The 19,641-nt window shown below is 41.9% G+C and overlaps 1 protein-coding gene across 1 annotated transcript in view; it reads left to right on the top strand.

Annotated features, from left to right (window-relative positions):
* The window catches only part of DNAH12 (dynein axonemal heavy chain 12), a 155,537-nt gene that overhangs the window by 32,516 nt on the left and 103,380 nt on the right, over nucleotides 1-19,641 (top strand). The window contains 12 exon segments of the mRNA XM_042451361.1: nucleotides 12-137; nucleotides 518-652; nucleotides 4,857-5,050; nucleotides 10,395-10,635; nucleotides 10,960-11,145; nucleotides 11,233-11,433; nucleotides 12,873-13,067; nucleotides 13,874-13,995; nucleotides 14,128-14,410; nucleotides 15,988-16,107; nucleotides 17,804-17,960; nucleotides 18,707-18,879. Coding sequence (XP_042307295.1) covers nucleotides 12-137; nucleotides 518-652; nucleotides 4,857-5,050; nucleotides 10,395-10,635; nucleotides 10,960-11,145; nucleotides 11,233-11,433; nucleotides 12,873-13,067; nucleotides 13,874-13,995; nucleotides 14,128-14,410; nucleotides 15,988-16,107; nucleotides 17,804-17,960; nucleotides 18,707-18,879 — 2,133 coding nt within the window.

Genomic DNA, 19,641 nt, shown 5'->3' on the forward strand with positions numbered 1-19,641 from the left:
ATCTTTTATAGGATAGCCAACGGCGAATGAATTATCTCCTTGATGTGTATATATTTGAGGGAGAAGATTTGGCTCTGAATGCAGATGTTTTATTATGGCCTCACAATATTAATCCCATCTTCGATGAAAATGATGATGTAAATATATTTGTTCTGATTTCCATTCTAACATGCATGTTTCAAAAATGCTTGGATTACAGGACAGGAAAGACTTTTGTTACTTTTGAAGGCTGTTAGTGAAATTTACCATCAGTGGCGAATAGAAGTCATGCATGGTGCATTTGCTCTTATTCAGTCAGTCAGTGAGTCAGTCAGTCAGTCAACCTTTATTGGGAATACAACAACAACAACATACATTTACAATAAAACTTCAGGATTGTTATTCAAATTTAAGCCATAATCTTGTTGCCTCCACCAGAAAATTGGCCATTAGCCTGGTAATATGCTCTTATTCATTGTAAAGTGATTCTCCTTATGCTTCTTAGATCACAAGTATGAGTAACTTCTGTTCTTTGTAGATTATTGAACAATCTAAACGTAAAAGTGAAAATGAATTATTGGCCAAACGTGAGAAATTGATACTGGAAATAGAAAGGCAGACTCGCCGTATGCAGGAGTTCACAGAATACTCTGATTTGGATCGTATGCAACAGGTCTGTGATGAATGCTGGATAGAGGGTTGTGTTTTTCATAATAAATATATGCACTTTTGACATAATACATGATTAAGTTGGCAAAAAACAGAAATTGAATGGTTTCACACAATACTAAGCTGGTTAAGTTTGGCACTTTATTGCTGACAATCTTACTATAATAGAAATTTTTGGATGTTTAGATAATTACATTAAAACAAGGATGAAGAACATTTGATCCTCTAACTGTTGTACTCTGTAGCTCTCATCACCATCAGCTATACTGGATAGAACTGATGAGAGTTACCATTCAGTAAAATATGAAGGCCCCATGGCTCCCATCTTTATGCTGCAAGCTTAGGGCCACCGTCAATGATATAAACAGTAAGTACACTTTAGAATTGTAGGCAGAGTTCTGTAATCATGAGAATCTCATCTGTGCAGTGTATCATATTACTAATGATGATAGAAACAGTACTTAATAGGCTTGTGACACTTGCATAGTTATATTGCATGCAGTAATTGCAATAGCTGTAGATGCACGTCTGGAGGAAGAATTACACTGGTGAAATTTATCCGTTTATTTGTTATTTATAGCGATTCTGTCCACTCCTCAAAAAGCCAAAAATCGGTCCTTGTCCACAGGTTGACAATCTAAAAAGAAACAACATAAAAGAAAAGGGATGGGGAGAACAGAGAAAAGAAAATAGATGTTCAGTAGGGCGAGTGAAACCTTCCTGCTTCCCAGCTCATCTGCTGCAGGCTGCTAGAATGGCTGCCCATTATTACAGTTTATCCCCTTGCCTGATTCTTTCGGCTGTTTTGTCTTCTGAAGAGGGTCTTTTTCCTTATCTGTATATCTGTCTTGTTTTCTTTGTGTCATCTCTTTGTTCAGTTTTTATTCAACAACAACAACAAGCCTGTAGTATCATCACTATCTTTACTTTACTTGGGATCCATTAATAACACAGAATTATAGCACTACTGTTCTACTTTAATTGTCATTTTCCCATCCACAAGTGAATTTTTTGGCCAATCAGGAGGAGGTGAGCAGCGATTGGTTAAGGCTGCTTAGTGTGATAGATTGGATTGGGAGACAGGGTGGGTGACGACGACAGACAGTCTGGGCCTGGCCTCATGCATGGCCTGGCTGGGGGATGTAGTTCTAAGTTCTTCTACTTCGGATGGGCAAACAGATAGACAGGACTACGATTCCCATCAGCCTCTTGGAAGATCCAACCGGAACGGGGGCCTAAAGGGGCAGGACTGAACGGGAAGGTTTAATTCCCCATAAACGAAAAGGATTACCCAATGGGAAGGTTTAATTTCCTGGAAATTCCCCATTTTTTTTATACCCAGAAATTACCCGGAAAGGGTTTTTTATTACCCAGAAACCAGGGAATTCCCCGGAAATTGGCAACACTGAGTGTAATCCTAGAAAGCTGGAGGTGATATGATAGCCCTGTTTAAATATTTGAAGGGATGTCATATTGAGGAGGGAACAAGCTTGTTTTCTGCTGCTCCAGAGAACAGGACCCGGAACAATGGATGCAAGCTACAGGAAAAGAAATTCCACTCAACATTAGGAGGAACTTCCTAACAGTAAGGGCTGTTCAACAGTGGAACACACTCCCTCGGAGTGTAGTGGAGTCTCCTTCTTTGGAGGTCTTTAAGCAGAGGCTGGATGGCCATCTGTCGGGGATGCTTTGATTGAGATTTTCTGCATGGCAGGGGGTTGGACTGGATGGCCCTTGTGGTCTCTTCCAACTCTACGATTCTATGACTCTAATCCTGGAATTTGCAGTTTAGGGAGGGGGCATTTAGAATTCTCAGCCAATTCTGGCAAGAAGGAAGTCTCTATGAATGGTGAGGTATGTGAGAGGATGAGATAAAGTAAATAAGAATATGTGAAGAGAAAGGCAAAGGAAAGTAAGATGAAAGATAAAGGAATTGAGTACAGTCTGCCCTTTCTTTACACAGGGGATCTGTTCCGGAAACCCCCCCCCCCCCCCCGCGTAAAGGGAATTCCACCTATGCTCAAGCCCCATTTAAATGAATCGGGCTTGTGCACGCGATGGCACGGCGGTGCAGCGGTGCACACACCACGGGTGCGAACCCCATTATTCCTTATGGGATGCACCGCCCCTTCTCCCAGCATGGCTTTAAGCATATGCTGAAAGCCGTGTAAAGTGCGCCCGCGTATGACGCGGGTACACTATATAAGGAAGGTAAAGGAAAAATAAAAGAGGGAATTATTCTAATGCAAAGCATGTAAGTGAGATGAATGAGAGGGATGTTATTGTTGTTAAGAAATATATTTGTGAATATGTTGAATATATGTATGGATATAGGATGAATTTCTGTATATGTAAATTTCACGATTTTGTTAATGAATTTTTAAAAAAAATATCTTAGTCAAAGAGCTCTAGTGCCTTGCCAGACTATCAGCCCCAGGATTCCATAGGATAGGATTGTGCAATTAAAGTATGATAATGCTATAATTCTGTATCATGAATGGGCCCTCAGTTTCTCCTTTTACCTTTCTTACTACTGATTTTTTTTTTACTTCCATGCCTGCTGCCAGCCTTTCCCCTTATTCTTCTCCACGTCCGCAGGTGCATAATTGGAGAAGGTTCAAACAGTGCCAGTTCACCATGTACACTGCTCTTACTGTCTTCTGGGAGCCACTTGGAGCCATGAAACCTATTTTTCTTGCAATTGCTACAGCTGTCTTCCTGGCAATTTCAAACTCAGCACCCCTGAATTTCTCCATCATCACAACACTCCCTCTGTTCAAAATGTAGGCGCATGATGGTTTTAACAAGCTGGGAAATCTCACAACTCCTATGCCTGGCAGCTCAGTGGGACAACTAAATGAACCTTTAGATATGGCTCAGGCAAGGAAGGAACAACAAAGGTCTCTGGAGCAGGAGTCTGATGGATTTGGAGGTGATGAGGATGATAATTTTAAATTCAGACCAAACATCACACCAAAAAACATTAATTGGTTTAAATTAATTGGATACTAATTGGCAAAGGACATTTCCCTCCCATTTTTGTAAAGGAAATAATTCACCCCTCCCCTTTCAACATTCTAAGATTTCTTCATTCTTTCTTCTTCCTCCTTACCCAGTGCCTTTTAGATTCACCAAAAGCCAGATTGCATCTGACAAATTAGTTTTCAGTTTTGATTTTATTACAAATTAAAATCAGTGAGAGTAGAGAAAATACAAGCAATCTAGCTTCCTACCAGTAATAAAACAGACTCTTGAACCTCCCACCCCCTTTCTCTAATATTGGCTTATTTGATGAATTCTTCTAAAAGCCTCTAGTATGAGAAAACATCAGGACAAGCCATAAAAAGTGATTTCACAGGGCATTGATCCTCTCAGTCAGAAAGATTTTTTAAAAGCGTTTGTTATCTGCAGGACAGGAATCCTGCATCTTCTTCTCACAGCATTTTTCAAGGAAGACAGTTGCAGCCCCAAATCCTAGAGCCCTTGGGCTCTAGCCTTCCTGATGGGAATAATGAGCTAGATTAGCTCTCCTACCCATCTCTACAAGTGACTGGCTTGATAGAGAAGAAGGGGAGGAGAGTGATTTGGATGAGGTGAAGGAATAACTTGTACTGATGAATTTCTTCCTCTTCTTTCTGAAGTATTGGTGACTAGACCTCTACGCTGCAGTAAAAATTCTTGAACAACAGCCTTCCTTCTTAATTTCTTCTGTAATAACAGTGTGGGGACCAATGATGTTTCCCAAGTCCAAAGTCTCCATCAGCTATGTCCCCTTTCCACCCAACCTCTTGTAAATTGGTAAAGACAGAGTAGGGATCTCCTTATATGCTAGGAAATGTGTTAACATTGCACAACTGTACACACTCCCCAAATTATGAAGGACTTCATAAACCCCTGATGAATGCACTCATTACTAGTCTTTTGTTGGGAGGTCTAGCCTTCAAGAAAGAATATGCGTCTTGGAAAGATGCTGGTGAGAAACACTCAGTGTTTCCAAAATTTAGATGCCAAGACCTTATAGAAGATCTTCATTGAGTTTTACAAAGCATATATCTTGGTAGCTGACACCACGAAAAAAAGCACTCACCTTGCCTTTATTTTTAATTTGATACTTATATTTTTAACAGGTATTAATTTCTAGTTTTATTGATTAATACATGAATAATTGTTGCCTAAGTTTTTCTCAAGAAAATTAAATCTGTTTTCAGTATGTAACAGACATGAGAACACTGCAGAAACGCATACAAGATGCTGATGAAGCTGTTGTTTTTATTAATAAAGAAGAGAAGCTTTTAAATTGGGAAGTGACGGAATACCCAGATTTGGAAACCTTAAAAGTTAACATTGAGCCCTATCAAAAACTTTTTGTTTTTATACTGAAATGGCAGCGGACTGAAAAACGGTAATGAAATACAGAGTTATTTAAATGAAAGAGTGCTTGAAATGTTTAGAATGCTCCTGTTTGTTAAAAAAAAAGGTCAAACCTTTTCTTCACTTCTCAGGTATTTAGCATTAAATCCTGTTTATCAACTGAGGCTGCTATTTTTTATTCTTCCATGATTTATATTTTAGGCTGTATTTTAGTACATGTTGAGATACAAGTTCTTGTATACAATTTATTTATTTAAATTGTGACAAGTAACAAAAAGATAGTACTTAGCTATGAAGTTTTGGAATCGTGTGGTCTAGAGTGCCTATGGTATAGAGTGCGTTTGCATCTCTCCCATCTACTGCAGACAGTTTTTGCTACATAATTACAAAGAAAATATGTGAAGATTTTGACATTCCCTGTATGTCTGTGTAAATGGGGGGGGGGCATGTATGTGCAGATTTTTGAAAGGAAGAAGAGGGGCAAGGTACCCCTCCATATTCCTTATTGAAACAGCCATGCCATGAGACACTTGGAAGAAAGAGCTATATGATCTGTCCTGATCTCTTGAACTGTCTTATTGTGATTGTGTGGTAGGGTGTGCAATTCTACCACCAGTATTGAAATAAAATTTAATACTCTGTGTGGAATGAAGGAGGGGCCCTTTCCTTTTCATCAGGGAACTTCTGTTTTCATCTCGGAACAAACTTTCTGAGCCAGCTCTATTCTTCTGTTAACAGCACAGTGTGTTGTTGCTCCTTGTGGGTGTGCACCCTCAAATAGCACCATCAGAAATATTAATGAGGAACCTGCTACATTTTGCTGTGTAAAACAGTCATCTGAGTTCTGTATTCATGAACCAATCATTGTAGGATGGTTTCAGCACCTAGCAGAGCCTTCTTTGGAGCCTGCCAGCATTCGATTGTGGTTGGATCGTGGCCTGAGTGGCTAGAGTCCTTGCCATCCATCTGCTTCAGGCCTAAGTCATACTTCTTAAATAAGATCTTAGTTCCAGCTTGTTCTCCAAGAACAGCTCATCTGTCCTATTACACTTTTAAGACTTTGTGTGTCATTTTGTTAATTTAAAAAAAAAATCTTAGCCAAAGAGCTCTAGTTGTTAAATTTGTTGTTATTGTGTGCTTCCAAGTCATTTTTTGACTTTTGGTGATGTTAAGGTGAGCCTATGATAGGGTTTTCATGTCAAGTTACTTCAGAGGGTTTTTTTTTGTCATTGCCTTCCTCTGAGGCTGAGAGAATGTGACTTTCCCAAGGTCACCAACTGGATTTTTATGCTCAAGCGTGGAATCAAACTCTGATCTCCAGAATCATAGTCCAGTGCTCAAACCACTACACCACGCTGGCACTCTCAGTTGATAAATACTATGTGTATAATAATAATAAATAATAAAAAATTTATTTATATACCGCCCTTCTTGAAATCAGGGCGGTTCACAACAAATATAGAACATACAACTATACAGATTAGTTAAAAACAATGCAGATTGATAAAAACGATACAACAATAAAATACAGTTCATAAAATTCATACCGGCAAAACAGTGCCGATCCCGAAGAAGGGGGGGGGAGGAGCATTCTGGGGTAGAGATCAGGGGTAAGCCTGCTCAAATAAGTAGGTTTTTAGCCCCTTCTTAAATTGGGCTAGGGAGGTGGTTGAGCGGAGCTCAAAGGGCAGTGAGTTCCAGAGGTTGGGGGCTAAGATGGAGAAGGCCCTCTTAGAAGTAGACATATATTTCCCCTCTGGAACTCTTAGCAGTTGCTGCCCTGATGATCTGAGTGTGCGGGGCGGATTGTACGGGGAGAGGCGGTCCTCCAGGTACCCTGGGCCCAAGCCATTTAGGGCTTTATAGGTAATAACCAACACCTTGTATTGCGCCCGGAAGCAAATAGGCAGCCAATGTAGGTCTTTAAGGATTGGTGTTATATGGCTGGCTCTGGCAGTGCCAGTAACCAGTCGGGCTGCCATATTCTGCACAAGTTGCAGCTTCCGGGTATGGTACAAGGGTTGCCCCATGTAGAGCGCGTTGCAGAAATCCAAGCGAGAGGTTACCAGGGCATGTACAACAGTTTCAAGGTCCCTCCGGTCAAGGTAGGGTCGCAGCTGGCGTATCAGCCGAAGCTGATAACAGGTGCTCCTGACCGTCGCATCCACCTGAGATGTAAGGTGAAGCGACGAGTCAAGGAGCACCCCCAGACTGCGTACCGAGTCCTTCACGGAAAGCGTGATTCCGTTCAGGACAGGTGGAACCACCGCCAACCCTGAACCGGGGGAACCTATCACAAGTACTTCCGTCTTCTCTGGATTCAGGCTGAGTCTGTTGTCCCTCATCCATCCCATTACTGACTCCAGACAGGCCACGAGAGGAGAGATGCCAACCCCGGACACTGCATCAGTCGGAGACATAGAGAAGACTATTTGGGTGTCATCAGCGTACTGATAACCCCGCACCCCATGTCTCCGGATGATCTCTCCCAGCGGTTTCATGTAAATGTTAAAGAGCATGGGAGACAGAATGGCTCCTTGAGGGACCCCAGATGTAAGGGCCCTCTTATCGGAGCACATGTCTCCCAGCTGCACCATCTGGAACCTCCCGGAGAGGTAGGAACGGAACCACTGGAGCGCAGTGCCCCCAATTCCCACCTCCGCCAGGCGCTCCAGAAGGATACCATGGTCTATGGTATCGAAAGCCGCTGAGATGTCCAAGAGCACTAACAGGGACACGCTACCCCTGTCCATGCCCAGACGGAGATCATCGACCAAGGCGACCATAGCAGTCTCAACCCCGTAGCCCGCCCGAAAGCCGGTTTGAAATGGGTCTAGATAATCCGTTTCATCCAAGACCGATTGAAGCTGGATTGCAACCGCCCGCTCGATCACCTTCCCCAAAAATGGCAATAGCGAAATTGGCCGATAATTATTATGCAACAGGGGGTCGAGGGAGGGCTTTTTTAATAGAGGTTTTACTGTGGCCAATTTCAAACTAGTTGGAAATTGCCCGTCCCTCAAAGATGTATTAATAATCCGATGTAACAATGAAGTCACAATCGGCCCCCCCTGTGCCGCTAGCCATGAGGGACAGGGATCGAGAGAGCAGGTTGTCTTCCTAACGCTTCCAAGGATCTTGTCCACATCCTCGGTACTGACAGACTCAAACTGATCCAGAATAACCAAGTTCACGGAATCCCTGGATGCCTCTACTCTAGGTTCTGCTCTAAAGCTGGCCTCAAGACCTTCGCTTATCCGAGAGATTTTATCCGCGAAGAAGTTGTTAAACTGGTCACAGCAGGCCTTAGAAGGTTCAAGGATCTGGTTCGGGGCAGGAGGGAGCTGAGTTAGCTCCCTCACTACCCTGAACAACTCTGCCGGACGCGACTCCGCGGACGCGACACGTGCACCATAGAACGAATTCTTAGCTGCACGTATCGCCTCTCCATAGTCCTCCAAAAGGTGGTCTAGGAGAGTCTTGTCGGATAAGCGCTGGTGTTTCCGCCAGCGGTGCTCTAGCCGTCGCAGAACCCGCTTCCTCGCCCGGAGGTCTTCCGTATACCAGGGCTTTCGTTTGGAAGCAGGCCTGAGAGGGCGCTTGGGAGCGATACTGTGTATAGCCTTAGATAGACCGGTATCCCAGATACCGGTCAGGGCATCAACAGAATCGCCGTCATTTCCAACCATAAGCCCCTCTAGGGCTTCCTGGAACCTGTTGGGTTCCATCAGCCTTCGAGGGTGGACCATTCGAATAGGTCCGCCACCCCCGGGAGGGATCTGGGTAGAAGCCTTGATCTTTGCCTCTACCAGGAAGTGATCCGTCCATGACAGGGGGGAAATATTAGTTATTTCCGCCCACGGATTTTCCATGCTCGTACAAAAGACCATATCGAGCGTATTTCCCGCAGAATGCGTAGGACCCGAGACCAATTGAGACAGGCCCATGGAAGTCATGGTATCCATGAATTCACGAACCGCACCGGATGGAACATAGCTAGCCGCGAGGGGAATGTTGAAGTCGCCCAGGACTAGTAGCCTGGGCGATTCCAACAGTACCTCCGAGACCAGCTGTGTCAGCTCGTTAAGGGAGTCTGTTAGCGCATGAGGTGGCCGGTATACCAACAGAATCCCTAGACTGTCTCTGGCCTTCAGGGTCAGGTAAATACACTCGATGTAGGAAGTTTGACGAACATGGTTCCTGGAAAGAGACAAGGTGTTCTTATGGATCAAGGCAACACCCCCCCCCCCCCCCACCTAACCTGGTCTGGTCCTTCACTGAGTACCCGGCAGGTAGGGCCTGGGCCCACACAGCTTCCCCTCCAGGCCCAAGCCAGGTCTCAGTAATGCAAGCCAGGTCACAATTGTTATCCTCAATGAGATCATGAACAATGTGGGACTTGTTCTTGATGGACCTGGCATTGCACAGGAGCAGAGTCAGGGTTTGTGGTATGGTTGGGGTGACCCTCAGGTCCCTTTGGTTAGGAGAGGGACAGGAGGGAGAGATAGGTATTAAGCATCGATCTCTCCTTCCCCTGTAACGCAAGTCCCTTCTCCTACCGCCGTACCTCCCCCTGCCCCACACTACCTCAATAGGAGCTCCGCTCACATAAGATGGACTACCCCCTACCTCCCCAGCCAAAACATCTCCCATTCCCATGTCCTCCCCCTCCCCCCACAGTACAGCAGTAAAGACGAAGAGAAATCGCAGTGAACATTCTTCGTCTAAAAAGCCGGCAGATACGTCTCCCCTGTCCTCTAACGGCCCTTAAAAAGCTGTGTTCCGACGGCGAGGGAGTCCTCCTGAGCCGCGGCCCAGGTGAAGAGGGCGAGCGGCGTCTTCTGGGGGTGGCCGGGAGCTGGCTTTATGGGGCCGCTCTCACCGGCCCCGCCCCCGAGGAAAAGCGCTGCTCTGGCGGCAGGGAGTCCTCCTGAGCCGCGGCCCAGGTGAAGAGGGCGAGCAGCGTCTTCTGGGGGTGGCCGGGAGCCGGCTTTATGGGGCCGCTCTCACCGCCCCCGCCCCCGAGGAAAAGCGCTGCTCTGGCGGCAGGGAGTCCTCCTGACCCGCGGCCCAGGTGAAGAGGGCGGGCGGCGTCTTCTGGGGGTGGCCGGGAGCCGGCTTTATGGGGCCGCTCTCACCGGCCCCGCCCCCGAGGAAAAGCGCTGCTCTGGCGGCAGGGAGTCCTCCTGAGCTGCGGCCCAGGTGAAGAATAAGACTGTATTTTCAAAACTATCAGAGCATAATGAGCCATGTTTCTTGTATTTGATTTATTTGTAGCCATTTTAGAAAGATACTTTTAAAACATATATTTTAATATATGTTTTAAATTTGTAATTATTTTAGCTTTTTATTCATTTTAGCTTTTCTTTTTCTAGCTGGATGGATGGTGCTTTTTTAGACCTCAATGGGGAAAAGATGGAAACTGAGGTGGATGAATTTTTTCGAGATATTTATAAGACACTCAGGTTCTTTCAACAAAAGCTAAAGAAAGCTGAAATAGAAAGAAAAAAATCAATGCGCAGAGCAGTTGTAGAAGAGAGAGTGGAAGAAGAAAAGAAGGACAGTCCAACTATTTCAATGTGTTCTGCAGTTATGGAGCAGATAAAAGATTTCAAAGTAAGTAGATATTTATAGGGATCTAAATTTATAATAATGTAAATATCTGTAATAGAAAATTATTTACATTTTTATCTGTATGTGCAGCAGTGAATATATGAGAGTGTGTTCCACAAATATTCAGACAATAAGGTTTCATATGGACACTTTTTAATAGATTTTGTCTGATCTGAACTTAGAAATATTCGCAGCCACATTCATAGTACTAGATAACAAGACATCTTAGAAGATTTTTAGACAATATCAAAGAATAGTATGTGCATGAATGAATTATGATTATGTTAATTTCATTTTTGAAACATGCTATATTTTTTTTCTAATTAGGAAAATATCCCATTAGTTAGTATCCTCTGTAACCCAGGAATAAGGACTCGTCATTGGAAACAGATGTCAGAAATTGTTGGTTATGATTTAACACCAGATTCTGGAAGTACCTTAAGAAAAGTTTTAAAGCAGAACCTTACCCCATATTTGGAGCAATTTGAAACCATAAGTATGGGAGCAAGCAAGGTAAGAACAAACACTAACTGTTCTATATAGGCCCACAGAATCTGTATGACTCTAGTGAGACAATAATCCCTCCCTACTGTGCTTCAGGAATTTTCATTAGAAAAAGCAATGCACACTATGATGGAGGTCTGGGAGTCAATTTCCTTCCAAATAAGCTTATATCGTGAGACTGGAGTTAATATTCTGTGTGCAGTTGATGAAATTCAGACTATTCTTGATGACCAGATTGTAAAAACACAGACTATGAAGGGATCACCTTTTATCAAGCCATTTGAAAAACAAATCACGGTATGTATAAACATTGTTTTGTAAGTCATTTTCTCTTTAATTTAGTGTATTCAAATGTACATATTTAATGAAAATTAAATCAGTGTTCCCAGTGGGACATACCTTTTGGTAACATACATAGGATATTGCAGCCTTACAGTATTGTTGCTTTGCTGTTAGAATTTTATGTACGTTGAGATTCAGAAAGCAGCATAATTATGATCTATCTCATAATTTGTCAGATAGCAATAAGACATTCAAATAGTTTTATATTTTAATTGACTCTGATAACTATTTAATTTAATTTACAGTAAACTCCCCAAATAGGTGCATTTGAATATCCTAAAGCAGGGATGAGATGAGGAATGTATGGCTCTCAGGCAGCCCCTCTGGTCCTCCCCAAAACCCTCCATTTAAAAAAAAAACTTAACACACACTAAATACCATCTAAAGTGTGGGTGGCAATTTTGCCCACTTTGGATCCCCTGGGTTGTTTTAGGCCCAGATGAGGTCTGTATTTAGCAAGTAAACCAGAACCTGGGTTCTGTTTTTTGTCCTTGCTGTAGCCAGTGCATCTGTTACCATGGCTGAAACAAATCCACTCTTGCTCCTCCTGTGGCTGCTCTAGACATCCAGCTGCTGGTGGACCTTCTTTCTGACAGAAATTCAAAACCAACAAATCCCATGGTCTGAACCAGCTTCAGGAGTAGTAGCCATAAAATCCAGGTGGATTCATTGCCCCTTTGGTAATGGACCCACTGTCTGCCTTGCTTTCTTGTTAAATGAAAACCTTTCCTGGGCTTAAAGCAGCCCAGGCCCAACCCAAAATGTAGAGAAACTTAATCGTACACTTACTAGGTGCAGAGATGCTTTAAGTCTAAACTTAAAAAAATCAACAGAGGCATAACAGCAGTGGGCATCTTTCAGGGTCTTGCAAGGGACCAATGTGGCTATTCAGCTCCTGGCAGTTGCCTAACCCATCCTAAAGGAAGCTACTAAATCTTCTGTTTTGTGCAATTCATTTATTTAAAATTTTATTCCTTCATTTCATTCCTTCATATTCCATCTAATCAATCCATAGATCTTCATAGCTTGCCATAACACCCAACATTTTAAATAACATTTGTCACAATTGTATGAAGTTTATATCACTGTGGCTAAAATACGATGTACTGTATCTGAAGTTGTTTGGCATATTCTGGGAAGCATTGATAATGGTTAATAACAGTACTAATATATTTTTAACCATGACAAAAGCTGACTTGTGAATGGAAGGAGCAATTGCCTGCTTTCAATTACAAGTAAAGAGAACTCTAGATGAGGAGCACTTACTCTAAAATGGCACAGACATGGAGTGAATAGAGTGATTTCTGGTTCTGTGTTTGCTGGAATTTGTTTTTTGCCTTTAATCTGCATAAATACAAATGTCTTTTTCTAAGAGCTTTATTGTATATTTTAAGGAATGGGAAGAACGCTTGGTTAGAATTCAGGAGACTATTGATGAGTGGTTGAAAGTCCAAGCTCAGTGGCTCTACTTGGAACCAATCTTTTCTTCTGAAGACATTATGCAACAGATGCCAGAGGAGGGACGTCAGTTCCAGACTGTTGATAGATACTGGAAAGACATTATGAGATACTGTGCCAAAGACCCCAAGGTAAAATAGTAATTATTAGTTTGCAGCTATTCAGCAGATGAGGCAACATACCACATGTGCCTGAAATGGTTCATGGAGACTTTAAAGTTTCCTCTTTTTCTACAGCAATTCCCCCATCAAAGCCAATCCTGAAAGATATAAGAGAGACATCTGCCACAGCATTATCATTCTTTGTTATTCCTAGTCATGTTTCAAAATTCAGAAAATGTATAGTCACCCCTTTGTTTTTGCGGGGGATCTGTTCCACACACACACACACACATCCCAAAAAATGGAAATCCGCCTATATTCAAGCCCCAGTGGCTTGAATGGCAGCATGCTTCCGCGGGCACCCATGGGAGCATGCCTCATTCCCCCCCCTCTATTTGCCACCCATGAACAGGCAAGGGACACAGACTTCATGACGGAGGAGTGACTTTACTCTGAAGTTAGTTTAAAATATTAGACAAATACCATGTCCAACAAGCATGGTGATGGTATTTTTTGTTGATGATGTGCAGCTGCTTTACCAGGTGCAGCCCCAGGAAGGGCAAAAGAAAAAACAAAGAGAGGGAGGGTGGAGTGGTGGGGTGAGGAAAGGGGAAAAAAGAGAAACAGTGGCATTGTTTAGGAAGGAATGGGTGAAATGGGGAAGGAGAGATTGGAAGATGGGAGTGCTGTCTGCTCTCTTTTCAGCCCTCTTCCCCTCCTCCCCAAGCACCGCAACTGTATAAACAGTGTATTTGAATGTCTGAAGGGACACCTCTGTTGGTGTACTTACTGAGCCTTAACTGTTTCTTACTGTAGGTTTTCTTACTGTTTTGTAGGTTCTTGCTGCTACTTCATTGACAGGCTTGTTGGAAAAGCTTCAGAACTGTAATGAACTTTTGGACAAAATTATGAAAGGTCTGAATGCCTATCTTGAAAAGAAGCGGCTGTTCTTTCCCCGGTATGCTTTGTGTTGCTCTTGATTAAACTAGAATAAGGAAAGTTTATGCCACCTTGATATGTTGGGTACAAGTGGAAAAACAAAACCATACTAACTTAGAGCATTTACCTTTTCTAAAAAAATGTATTTCAGATTTTTCTTCTTGTCTAATGATGAAATGTTAGAGATCCTTTCAGAGACTAAAGACCCTCTTAGAGTCCAGCCTCACTTGAAAAAGTGTTTTGAGGGCATTGCTAAGCTGGAATTTCTTTCTAACCTGGACATTAAGTCAATGTACAGTACAGAGGGGGAACGTGTGGAACTTATTTCTACGATTTCAACTTCTGAAGCTCGAGGGGCTGTAGAGAAGTGGCTAATACAAGTAGAAGACATAATGCTGAAGAGTATACATGATGTCATTACAAGATCAAGACTGGTATGTTTTCATTAAATGGATATGTATCTTGCTGAAATGCTCCGAGTTTCTTGCAGCAAGAATAAGGAAACTGCCGAAAGCTGACTGGCAAAGCTTCCTCAGTAACAGAGAGAGGGTAAAGGAGAAGCTCTCTCCTTTGACAGGTGACATCCACTGTTTAGTTGTGTCTTGCCTTTAACCAGCAGGCAAGGGAGAAGGCATGGCATAAATTGAGAGCCACTTCATATCCTCTGAAAGTTCCTTCCAGGTTTTGTGTAATCTTTCCAGAGATGTCAGGCGTGCCTGTAATACAGCTGGAGTCAGAGGATCCTGTAGGTTCTTCGGACTCCATGATATAGTCTCTACCAAAGGATACACCAGCATAAATAAACTGTGGTTAATTCTAACTGAGGTTAGTGGAAATAAAACCAGCTTCAAATTGAATGAAGCTGACTTGTTTTCAGTGGCCACTGTTAGGATTAACCAAGATTTAGGGATGATGAACACACAAAACTAGGATTAATTTAAAACATAAATGATAGTTTTTCATTTCTATTTTGTGGCTACACAACAGAAGGAACAAATGAGTTGCTGAGCCTGAGCCTCCTTTAGACTTGTTCTTGTAACTATTGTTTAATGTTATGAAGAACTGTCCCTGTCATTAGGCAGAGTGAGATAGCTGCCTCAGGAGGAAGTTGCTTTGGGATTGAGAAGAATGACATGGTGTTGTATGAAAAATTGTGTGTGTGTCATATGTCTTACTGTGTGTCCCTAAGCTACCCTGCTTCTCTTAGATATGGTGGAACAGATATGTCTTATCACCAGTGTTGAAATAGATTTGAAATATAATTTATCTGCTACTCTGGTTGTTTTTTTCCATGTGGAGTAGCTAGGATGCCATTTTTGTCCTTTGCCTCAGACAGCAAAGTGCCTTTGGCTGACCATAGACTTACATCTAAACTCAGCCAGAATGCCTTTGATTAGCAAGGGCATAGGGCCTAGGATAAACAGTAGAGAGAACCATTGCCTTTAGTCACTGTTTGTGAGCTTCTGAAATGACTCTAGATGGCCAATATTGGATACTTAACTTTGGGTAGGTTGAATCCTTGCAACAGGACTCTGTTTGGGATACTTCAAGAACATAAACTGTATCCTGATTTATGACCAAATAGAGAAACCGTTAGAATTTAATCATACAAGCATAGATGTCTCCTGGAATTCTGAAAGTTAAGAGTTATATCCAATTAGCTCCTCCCACTGACAGAAAAATTTCCGCCCGCTAAATGGGGAAGGATGTTTTCCTCCTGCAAAGCTACTTGTTGTTACCCATTTTCCAATTCAACTCCAATCCTCTCCATACACACTCAAAATCTCTGGATGTTTGGCTAGACTAGCTGCTGGAGGATTGTCTGGAACAGCTTTGAAAGGGGCAAAGGGGAAGGAGAGAATGTTCCATTGCTTAAGGCAGATAGATGTCTGCTCATATGACATTTTATACCACCCTTTTATCACAAAGCAATATACGTTCTATAAATTATTTTGCAATGTCATCAGGTGTTAGTAATTATGTTCATAGGCAATGTCATTAATTTTCTTAGGCATATCCAGATAGACAAAGAAAAGATTGGGTGAGAGAATGGCCTGGTCAAGTAGTTCTCTGTGTCTCACAAATGTTCTGGACAAGTGAAGTACATGAAGCCATAGTCAGTGGCTCAGAGGTATTATGCCACATTGTTTTCATATTTTCTTTTAATGTTGCATATTCTATTTTGCTTACATTAAGTTATTAGATGTTTTTAGAATGTTTATGTTGTTAAAACTCATTCCTTGAATTAAGAATGTATGATATGTTGGAAGCAAGGTCAAATCTTAATGTGTGCATGAATTTCATCTACTGATTATGATCTGGAAACAAAACATACAAGAGAGATGTTTGTAATCATGTTGTGCTTTTGTGCTTATGTGTGTGTGTGTAATTCTTGCAATACATAATGCTTGACAAATTAACAAAATGAAGTTGGTGAGTAGATCAAACACAATGAAGCTGATGAACAAATGAACTGCAGGATCATAAAACAGGGACTGCATCTGCACTGCAGAAATAATGTAGTTTGACACCACTTTAACTACCATGGCTTCATCCTATGGAATCCTAGGATTTGTAGTTTTCTGTGGTGCCAGAGCTCTTTGACAAAGAAGGCTAAATATTTCACAAAATTAAAAATCCCAGAATCCCATAGCGTTGAGCCATGGCAGTTAAAGCAGTATCAAACTTGTTGCAGCCTCAAAAATCGAGGCTTGCGGCGACCTCCCGGAGGGCTTTTTCTGCTGTCACCCCCAGGCTCTGGAATGACCTGCCAGACGAGATCTGTCAATTAACATCTTTGGACAGCTTCAAAAAGGCTGTCAAGATGGATCTCTTCAGGCAGGCCTTCCCAGACTAAAATATCCCAGCCTCAGGATCTTAGGATCTCCCCCCTCCTCAGTAATGTCTCCAAAGCCCCCTTTTCTTTTCTTTAGAACTGAAGTTGCAGTGGTTTATTGGTTGGTATTATTTTGTTTAATTTATTGTTGTTTTAACTAGTTATTGTGGTTTTAAATTTAGATATGCAGTTTAATAACTTTTTAAGGGGGAAGGAAATATATTATTTTTATGCTGTATGTTATTTTAATGTTGTAAACCGCCCGGATTCATAGAATCATAGAATCATAGAGTTGGAAGAGACCGCAAGGGCCATCCAGTCCAACTCCCTGCCATGCAGGAAATCCAAATCAAAGCATCCCCAACAGATGGCCATCCAGCCTCTGTTTAAAGACCTCCAAGGAAGAAGACTCCACTACACTCCGAGGGAGTGTGTTCCACTGTCGAACAGCCCTTACTGTCAGGAAGTTCCTCCTAATGTTCAGGTGGAATCTCTTTTCCTGTAGCTTGCATCCATTGTTCCGGGTCCTGTTCTCTGGAGCAGCAGAAAACAAGCTTGCTCCCTCCTCAATATGACATCCTTTCACATATTTAAACAGGGCTATCATATCACCTCTTAATCTTCTCTTCTCCAGGCTAAACATCCCCAGCTCTCTGAGTCGCTCCTCATAGGGCAAGGTTTCCAAACCTTTCACCATTTTAGTCGCCCTCCTTTGGACACACTCCAGTTTCTCAATGTCCTTTTTGAATTGTGGTGCCCAGAATTGGACACAATAAATTGGTTCACCACAGGGCGGTATATAAATAAAATTTATTATTATTATTATTATTATTATTATTATTGTTGTTGTTGTTGTTGTTGTTGTTGTTATTATTATTAAACTGCATTATTATTACAGTACAGATATAGTCAGATAGGCTACTAATAATTCTCTGGCAAGATGTGTTTAATAGCACAATAAATATTTTCAGAATCTGTTTTCATTTTGCAGGGCTTACAGAATTATTACAATACTCTTCAGCACCAGTTAAATGATATTGTAGAGCTGGTAAGAGGGAAATTGTCTAAACAAACAAGAACTACACTGGGCGCACTGGTCACTATTGATGTGCACGCCCGGGATGTTGTCATGGAAATGATTGAAAGTGGTATGTACTGTAATTAGTCGTTTTTCTTCACTGTCATAAAATAAATAAGAATGACTACTTTTAAAACTTATTCTCTCATTGTTAAAATAATATTTTTGTTCTTTGCAGTGGTCTAGTGGTTTGAGAGTTGGGAGATTATCAGATGGGGGAAAAGGCATACTCCCAGCAAAGTTGCACTGAAGATTTTCAGACATGTTGCACTTATCCAGGGCTTAACCCATGAAGACCCAGGAATGCTCCAGCAACAAACCATTCATGGGAATGTCCCGAGAATGGTTGTTGCTAGAGCATTCCTGGATCTTCATGGGTTAAGTCCTGAATAAGCATGATGTTGTCTACAAATCGTCAGCACAATGGGGCAACTTTGCTGGGAGTATGTCTTTTTCTTCCCTGATTTTCCCATCTGATAATCTCCTTGGAAAATAACTCTGGAAACTAGGGTTCAAATCCCCATTCAGCCATGGTAACCCACTCAGAGGAAGGCAATGGCAAACCCCCTCTGAACAAATAATTGCCAAGAAAACCCTGTGATAAGTTTGCTTTAGGGTTGCCATAAGTCAGAAATGACTTGAAGGCGCACACAAAAACAACACATGTATTCATGACTATAAGGTAAAGGAAAACTGGAGTAGGAAAATATATTTTCTAAAAATTAAATATCCCCTTCCTATTTCTCTATTTCTTGATTCTCTGTTTGTGTTGAGGACAGTAACCTAAGACATTTTCCATGTTTATATTATTACTAGGTGTGTTGCGTGAAACAGATTTTCAGTGGCTTGCTCAGTTGCGGTATTATTGGGAGCATGAGAATGTCCGAGTGCGCATCATCAATTGCAATGTAAAATATGCTTATGAGTATCTTGGCAACTCTCCTCGACTTGTCATAACACCTCTTACAGACAGATGCTACCGTACTCTGGTATGCTTTTTAAAACTGAACTTTCAATAAGAATGATAAGGAATTCAGATAACTACAAGAAAGGCATATTTGCCTCTTGCATTTCTGATAGTAACTTTGAGATATTTTCATTTTACTGAGGTTTAATTTTTGCATTAAACACAGTCCCCAATAACAGGTCTATTAATTTACGTGGGATTTAAGCATGACTAATTATTTCTTGATTGAGGGCACAGTCTTCAGAGGCATGTAAATTCAAATTTCAAGATTGGTTTTGATTAATCACAGATAGGATGTTGAAAAAGAGCAAATATAGATGTTTTTGTTCTAGACTGGGGATCACTTACCAGTGAAATGGGATGGTCATTTTCCAATTTATTACTGATTCAACATGTGATGTCTTGTAGGCTATTCATCAGGATTATGAAAATAAAAATAGAATATGAGGGGGTTTGGTATATGAACAAAGAAAAGAAATAGAAAAGTGGATTTCGAAACAAACATACCGTATATACTCGTGTATAAGTTGACCTCATGTATAAGTTGAGGGCAGTTTTTTGGGCCAAAATCATGGATTTTGATATGACCCATGGATAAGTCGAGGGTCAAACACTGGGGCATGTTACAAAAGATCTAAAGGGGGAAACAAAGCACCACTTCCCTCCGTACATCTCCTCTCTGGACCTTTCCGAAAGGTCACAGTCTTGGCATGGAAAATGGGGAAACAAACCTTGGCACACACACACATACTCTCTCTCTCTCTCCCCCTCCCTTTACCACCAG

The sequence above is a fragment of the Sceloporus undulatus genome, chromosome 2 (genome assembly GCF_019175285.1).
Source record: "Sceloporus undulatus isolate JIND9_A2432 ecotype Alabama chromosome 2, SceUnd_v1.1, whole genome shotgun sequence".
NCBI classification, from domain to species: domain Eukaryota; kingdom Metazoa; phylum Chordata; class Lepidosauria; order Squamata; family Phrynosomatidae; genus Sceloporus; species Sceloporus undulatus.